Genomic DNA, 8,059 nt, shown 5'->3' with positions numbered 1-8,059 from the left:
TGAGGGAGCAGTGAAAGACTTTTGTCCAATGTGCTTACCACAAGCGCAATACAATCTAGCTTTCCAGCAGGAGCCAAAACACAAGTCTTGTGATTGTATGGGCTCCCTTCCAGTATCACCTGTGGGTTATTCTTCAAATGTTGGTTCAGTACAACACTCGATGATTCAAAGACCTGTATGACATTGTCAGATCCCTGGGCGGCCAAATACCAGCGGCAGCACCCTGTCATTGCTGCATACAGGATCATTTTCCACTCACCCACCATCAGAGCGGTTCACTGACTCTGCTCAACATCCAGCCAATGTACTTCCATCATTTCAACCTCCACACCCACGACCCTCAGGCATGGACCGGCGTCTGGAATCTGATGAATCAGATACTTGTACCATTGTTGGTACCCCAGCTCAGGTATCTCCACACCCTTCTACATCTACTTGAAACCGCTCACTGCGAGTAAATATGCTGAATTCTGACCATTGAGCTCCCAACCATGATTCCTCAAATATGGTCCAACATCAGATCCTTTGAACATGGTTGTTGAAGGAGAAAACTGATTCAACCCAGAATCCAGACATCAAATCACCTCAGGGCTCCAAAGCAACGTCCTGGTCTTTGACAATTCAAGTCAATGCATGATATACACATCTCAGCTAGGGGCACAGGTACAGCCGCACCGGAAGCCATACCGGCCACCCCCTCAATTCTAGCAATGCCGACCGCTGGGGCAGTGTGTTTGAAACATTCAAAGTTGAAGGAAATGGTGCCCAAGGCAAGTGGACTGCTTCTCTTGCCTGAGTACTCCACTTTGGCTGATCTTCTCTTGGTTAGAGGTAGAGGTGCACGCAGTGGATCACCCCAACAATGTGCTCTCCCGTTTCTGGATTGAGTAGAATCAACTGCACGCAATAAACCAGAGGCTGGTAGCAGCGGCTCAAAAGACACTTCACCCAGCCTTTCTCCAAACCAACACTTAATACACTCGGACAAGTACAGCTCTTCTTCCAACTCAAGCTTTGGGTCAATTTTGAACGCTCATACCACGTTGTCATCAGCCTTCACCTCATTGAGCGTGTCCAACATGAGCTCTAAACAACGTTATTCGGACAGTACATCTAGCACCAGTAGTCTAGTTCTATCAGAGGCATCCGCTACAAGTCTACTTCAGCCCATCACACCGGGCCGTATCCAATCTTAACATAGTGATCACCGCTAACAATACATCACTTCTTGAGACTGGTGGAGGGACCACAATGCAGTATGTGTATGACCCTCAGAGATGCCGGTTTGTAGGGCAACATACCATACCATCAGTCCCTTTCTTCCCAATTCTCCTATCCCTGCCCAAAACCCTTCATCTGGAGTTGGAAAGAGTTTCACGCACAATGGTATTTGACATGCTGTTCAATGGCAACCTCACACTTCTGCAGGTGCATATTGCAATCCAGTGGAAGGAAGTGGAGATTTGAAAGCTCCAATCATCTTAGAAGAGTTGAAGATGAAGAAAAAGTTGGCTGTTGTATTATCACCTATCTCTACGGGTGGTTCAACTAATTTTACCAAAGTCAAAGTTATACATGCAAGCTCCGGAGTGAATGTACAAGTACCAACTTCGATAGGACTAGCCGGATTAAAGGAAAAGGTACAGAGCAAATTGGGAGATGAAGCAGAAGTGTGTTTACCACCTAGATGGGAACTTTGGGTACCTTCACTGTGTCCTTGTGGGATTTGACTGATGACAAGCGCACACGGACTGCCTTTGAGGCCCAAAGGAACTCGTGTGCACTTGTCGACTAGTGAACACCACACAGACATGGTGCTTCATCTGGGAAAAAAGGGTCAAGTCAAAGAGTATGTTCTGATCCTGATTTAGGTAAATTGTTATGGAATGGTGCTTCTAGTTCATTGGGTAAGATTACCTTGAAACTTGTTTAAATAAAATCAAAATTTGGAAATAAATTACATTTTCTTTTCTTTTGTTTTGTTTTGTGATCTTACAGCCAATCCGATATTGCTTGTCGCACCCTTTTGAAAAGAAAAAGTTTGTGAGCTCGAAACCTAAGTTTTAACCACTTAAAACCTGAATTTTGGCTGTATGGCCTTAAATTACAGCTGAGTTTGAAGTTTTATCGAGTAAAAACTTAGGTTTCAACTTTTTCATTTTCAAAACGGAGCGACAAGCAATTAGGGTGTTCAAACCTCAAAATCAATTCATGCAAGTTTTGTGCAAGTTCTGTGCAAGATATGAATAGAACTTGCACGGATCTTGCACAAAACTTGCAAGAGTCGGTCTCGCACGGTTTGGAACACAATAACTCGGGTTGTCAAAAAAATTACTGTGCAAGATTAGTGCAAAAAATCTTGCACGGATCTTGCACGTCGGTCTTGCACATTTCTTGCACAGGTTTGAACACCCTAAATATCGGAATGGCTGTATGTTTTTTTGATGATTTATCTTCCTTTGTGGTCTTTGTGACATTCATTTTCTTGTTCATTTTCAAATCTCTACATTCTTAGTTTCTTTTTTGTCAGTCTTTTTCTTTTTCTTGATTGATTAAAGTGTTTATTAGATAAATGTTATTAGATTGTTGGGGCACTCTCTCTTTGTTTCAGTTCATCCATATGAGGGAAAAGGTTGATAAGTTTGAAAACGGTTTTATTTGATATGATTTGTGGGCGATTGAGTTTAACCAAGACATTTGTATATATATATATATATTTACCAAAAAAACAGTCTATCAGTTTGATTTATTTGATTTGTCCTTTATATACGATTTTGATCTTTTTCTTTTTTTGAAGAAAAGATGATTTTTAGCTTCAAAGGATGAGTTAAGCAATATTGCTCAGTTTCGGCAATATTTTCAGAAAAAGATGAATGTGTTTGTTTTGTTTCTTCTCTTTTAAATGTGTTACCAAATGATTAAACTTGACAAAAATCATTCATCTTTACATCTCACACGACGTGATCTCAAGAGGAACCCAAGATATTATGATCCACTTCAAAGTGACTTTGTAGCTTGATTCATTTTGTTACAATTGTTATGTCTACACAATAAAATTGAGTTAATCGAGGGTCGTCCAAGCCAGGTCCCTCAAATCCTAAAAGCCTCCACAGGTTCTCAATATGTATGTTGGAAATGTGTGCATTCTGTCAATGTGATTCATTGAGCATATGGGGGGCTTGCCCGCCTGAGGTCTAGTACGTATGTACATGTGTCAGAAATGCACCTGGAGAACTGTTTGCTGTCTCTACAAAGGATCATCACAGTCATCACGCGTTCCGATAAATTAGGATAAATTACTCGGGCTCGACGTGACTCGGAACAGCTCGGAACAGTTCGGGAAACGTAATCGACCTAGAATCGACACTGGACACATGTGTGGGAGGAGAATTAGAGCGGAAGAATAGTCAAAAGGATTGATGTGTTTTTAAATTGAGATTGGGTATGGTGATTCGTGAATGTGCTGTGCTGAGCTTGTCGCTTCTCAATTTAGATGAAGAAGACTGTACATATGGGTTATGAACTTCTGGTGATTAGCTAAGTATGGCTTGAGCCAGTCTTTTGATTTCGCCCTTCGAAATCTTCAGTACCCTTCTTGAATCAGAATAGCATTAGTTCCCCTTTTTAAAGTCTTTCATTCGATTAGTTCAACTTCACCTTCAACATTCATATCTCCTTAATCAAATCAAATCAACCAATCGATATTCATCATGAGTTGGTAAGCTACTTCATCACTTCACTTGTCTTCTTTCATCATCAATCGGAATTTCTTTATGATTCTCTAACCTCCACGTCCTCGTGTCTCATATAGGTCAGGGTAAGTAAACAAATCTAATCTGTTTCAGATACCCTGTACTCGGATTCGATCAACTTATGACCTCATCATATCTCCCTTGACTTTAACGAACGATCAATAGATTCAAAAAATCCGTTAATCGGGCTGGAACCACGTTAATGCAAAAGACGGGACAAGTTGAACGAACCAATGATCGAGAATTCCAAGAACATGAAGCAAAGTTCAAAACGTGAGCTTCGTTTTGAAACGCATTTCTTTTCTCATCACAAAGGAAAGGACGAGTGCTGATCATTGGATTTGTGGATTTGGTGAGGTATCATTAGAATGGAAAAGAATGCTATCGCACTTCAAAAGGAAGCTAAAGCATACTTGGACTCCATGCGAGGTGAGGGATCGATCATGAGCAACTTACATCCTTTAGATTCTCATTGGTTCAACTTTCTGTTGATCATTAAAATTGTATGATAGCCATGACTAGCGCTCAAACTAGAGTAGGAGAAACGATTGACAATTTTTATGGAGATTCATCTGATACATCTATTGCTGCCAACTCATACAAACGAGCGGTGGATGAACTGGATCAAATTGCGATTAAAGAACTGGTTAGTCATCTTCAGATCATCTTGACAGTCACAATCAAGATGACAAGTCTCTGATCGATGGTGATGGTGGTTTTTAGGATACGCCTTATCGGTCAACGGTCCTTGAACCTATCGGTCGATTCTGTGCTTATTTCCCTGAGATCAATAACACATTACAGAAACGACACAAAAAGGTGATTTTGTTTTTGACATTCTTCTACATATGTACAATTAACTTTCAACTCAACTCATCACTTTTCTTATGTTTTTATAATCCGATGTTTTTTTTATTTATTCAGTTACTCGATTATGATGCAGCTCGTACAAAAGTAAGAAAACTAGCCGAAAAACCATCAGAAGATCCAAATAAATTGATTCGAGCCGAAAAAGAATGTGAAGATTCAAAACATGTGTTTGAATTATATAACGAAGCATTAAATCGAGAATTACCAGAGTTTGTAGATTTAAGAATCCCATATTTAGATCCATGTTTTGAATCGATGGTCAGATTACAACTTAGATTTCATGAATCAGGTTATGAGATGTTAGGTGGAGTTCAACGTTATTTTAATGAATCGGTTAGAGATGATTATGCTAATGGACAATTAGATAGTCAAGTTGAAACTGCTTTACAAGAGATGAGAGAATTATCAATTTGTGGAATGGTTTAAACTTAAGCATCATCATTTTTATCATTTGATTGGTTTTATTTTTTTATAAAATTATGTATGAGAATTGGATTAAGAAGTTGTGTGGATTGTGTTGATGTATGTATTCTTGTTGTTTATTGAAAATGTTGATTTGGATTTATTGGTTGAGTCGATGTCTTTGAGGAAATCCAAGTGAGGATTGTTGGGCTCTTGAATCATTGGTAGAGAGTGGCGTGTGAGAGTTATGGAATGAAGATGTATGCGTATGAAGGTCATTGGTGTATAGGTTTCAGTTGCTGTACACCACTTGGAGATGGTGTTGACCGATGAGATTCAGAGTCTTGAGTCATACATTCTGTTGTATCATACCACCTTCTCAAAACCAATCCCACAACAAACTCAGCAAGATGGCTTGTAGCTTCAATCAATCGATCGCTTTACCATCAAGACTAAATCGAATTCGGTCACCAATCGCTTCTCATACAAGCTTCAATCTCAACAAATCACATCCTATTCTAAGAAGGTTATATTCAGAAAAACCACAAGAAAACCATTCATCAACCTCCAAAAGCTCTGGAAGTGGATTTAAACAATTCCTAAATGATCTTAGCTTGGGTTATAGTTTACCAATTAGTTTTGTAATTGGCATTGGTTTGTATGGTTATCTTCAATCACAATTACCTGAAAGTTCAGAACATCAAGGATCGAATCGAAAACCATCATCATCTAAAGAACCATTACCACCTTTAATCGAATTATCAAATTTAGATGATATACCTATGATAGGTAAGACCAAGATTTATAAAGATTTATCTTTGTTTCTTTCTTTGGTCAACACCTTGAGGGGTCTTTTTTGATTCTAACTATCGATTTGTGTTTGTTTTTTTTGGTTTGTTTGCTACATATATAGATCCAGATACTCAAATCGAATTTTCAAAGAAATTAGAATCAAATGAAAATAATGGTCAAGAACCATTAAGATTAATCGGATTAGGAGTTCGTACGGTATCTTTCTTAGGTGTTAGAGTTTATTCTGCTGGGTTTTATGTAGATCCACGTGTACTGAGAGCATTAAGAGTGGTACCAGGTTGGAATGTAAGTCTTTAAACTCATTTAATTGAAATCCATTTGGTCTTTAAAGTTTAAATACTGATTGACGTTTATGATTGGTTTAGGAAGATGTGACAAAAGAGAAATTACTTTCGATAGAGACTGATTCTAAAAGTATCACTTTACCTACTAGTACTACTTCACCTATTGATGAAAAATCAACATCTGTTATTGAGAAACCTATCTCGGGGGAAAGTATGATGCGGAATTTGATTACTGTACCAGTCCAATTTGCTATTCAAATCGGTATGTTTTTCCATCCCCAATCATGTAGAAAGAGGAATGAAGAAAATCCAACGGATTATAAAATCTTTGTTTGTTTTCTTTTGATTTAGCACCTGCTCGATCTACAGATTTCACACGTTAGCTTTCTCTCTCTTCTCTCTCTTTTTGATTAAGTTCTTCACTTCAATCAACTTGTCTCAATTCTTTTGAACTTATTTTTTCTTTTGTCTATGGAAAACCGATTTAGATTTGAGAGATGGATTTTGTAGATCATTAACCGCACGTGTTACTCATGCTACTAAAAAAGGTTTACTAACCGATTTTGAAGCAGAGGTAAGTTTTCAATCTTTTTTAAAAAGACAAACCAACAAACAAGGATACACAATTGATCTCAAGTTTGATTTTGTTTGATCATTGTATAGCGTGCATCTGAATCTATTAACCAATTTAGATCATTTTTCCCTGCTGGTGTTTCGGTTCCTAAAGGAAAAACTATTTTACTTAGAAAAACTTCAAGTGGTAGTTTATCACTTGAATATGGTGTAAGTTGTAAAAAGAAATCCTTTTTGATTTGATCCAATATCTTATCTATATTGATCTTGTGATTGTTTTTTTGGGGGAATCAATTAGGGTAAAAGATTAGGACAAGTTGAAGATCCTTTGATTGCTCGTGAATTATTCTTAGCATATTTTTCTGATGTAGATCCAATTAGTCCAAAAGTAAGTCGCTATTTCTTTACTTCTGTTTGATTTGTTGAACTACTAATTTACTTTATTTTGATTGAATCGTCTTCATAGTTCAAGGAATCTGTGGCTGAAGGATTTGAGAAGATGTATAAATGATCGGAAATGAGGGATCATTGGAGTTCTCATTGATAGAACCCTGATGGGTTTCTTAAAACTGGAAGGGAGAATGAAGGAAGTTGGGGCAAGGTGGTAATATAATTTGAAATTAGGAACTCTTGATCCAAGATCTTATTGACAACTTGGCCGCCATCTTTCAAAGATCAATGTATATCTTCTTACCATAATTGATCTTTGAAAATCGGAATGAAATGATGGACCACAAACAAAGAAAGATGCCTTGAATTCAATCAATGCATCTTTGGCACTGCATGGATATTGCTCTGGGCTGCGACGAACACCTCGGTTATTGTAGTCTGAGTCATTTGATTGGAGGTGCTGCAGAAACATCGAAGGTATCGTAATTATTCGTTGGCGTGTGTTGAGGGGTTGGCTGAAGTTGCTCGTCAGAATGGGCCAGTCGACGTCGTGAGGGTGCCCTCGGAATCCTGACTTTCTTCATTGGTATCTGTAGTTTGATTGACTTTTGTTTCATTTTGCTGAGTAAGCACTTCGTAATCAATTTTTGAGTCTTTTATGAGTCAATTTTGCTCCTGACCGCCTCAAATTAGATTGGTTGAGAGGTTTTTTGGGGATCATGTGGTGTGCTATTCCACGTCGCAATCTGGTTGTGATCCACATCCTTACGATATGAGCACCACATCAGAACCACGTGAAGCGTCCTGTGGATCTCATGTGTCAAATGGCTCAAAACTACGACGTGTATGTAACTCCTCCACCAATCCTCTCGTGGATGCCACCTCCCCCACCATAGGAGCTTTTAGCGACGTGGGCCCCATGCATATAGCTCCGTGGGGTAAACACGAGAAGTCAAACATCCAACACTTTGATTC

The 8,059-nt window shown here is 38.6% G+C and overlaps 2 protein-coding genes across 2 annotated transcripts; both read left to right on the top strand.

Annotated features, from left to right (window-relative positions):
• Positions 1-3,710: 3,710 nt before the first annotated feature.
• MELLADRAFT_115804 (uncharacterized protein) lies at positions 3,711-5,198 on the top strand (the record flags this gene model as incomplete). Its single annotated transcript, XM_007407586.1, has 7 exons — positions 3,711-3,718; positions 3,812-3,817; positions 3,918-4,025; positions 4,120-4,181; positions 4,265-4,398; positions 4,476-4,571; positions 4,677-5,198. The coding sequence occupies 7 exons, from the start codon at positions 3,711-3,713 to the stop codon at positions 5,046-5,048; spliced, it is 786 nt and encodes a 261-aa protein (XP_007407648.1).
• Positions 5,199-5,434: 236 nt separating this feature from the next.
• On the top strand, positions 5,435-7,205 carry MELLADRAFT_96331 (uncharacterized protein; the record flags this gene model as incomplete). Its single annotated transcript, XM_007407587.1, has 8 exons — positions 5,435-5,813; positions 5,938-6,122; positions 6,203-6,383; positions 6,473-6,499; positions 6,610-6,695; positions 6,785-6,904; positions 6,993-7,082; positions 7,161-7,205. 8 exons carry the CDS (start codon positions 5,435-5,437, stop codon positions 7,203-7,205), a joined length of 1,113 nt encoding a protein of 370 aa, XP_007407649.1.
• Between the last annotated feature and the right edge of the window lie 854 nt (positions 7,206-8,059).

Source organism: Melampsora larici-populina (assembly GCF_000204055.1).
Source record: "Melampsora larici-populina 98AG31 unplaced genomic scaffold MELLAscaffold_9, whole genome shotgun sequence".
Lineage (NCBI taxonomy): Eukaryota > Fungi > Basidiomycota > Pucciniomycetes > Pucciniales > Melampsoraceae > Melampsora > Melampsora laricis-populina.
Note: the sequence above shows the minus strand (reverse complement) of the source record. Positions and strands in the feature narration are given on the sequence as shown.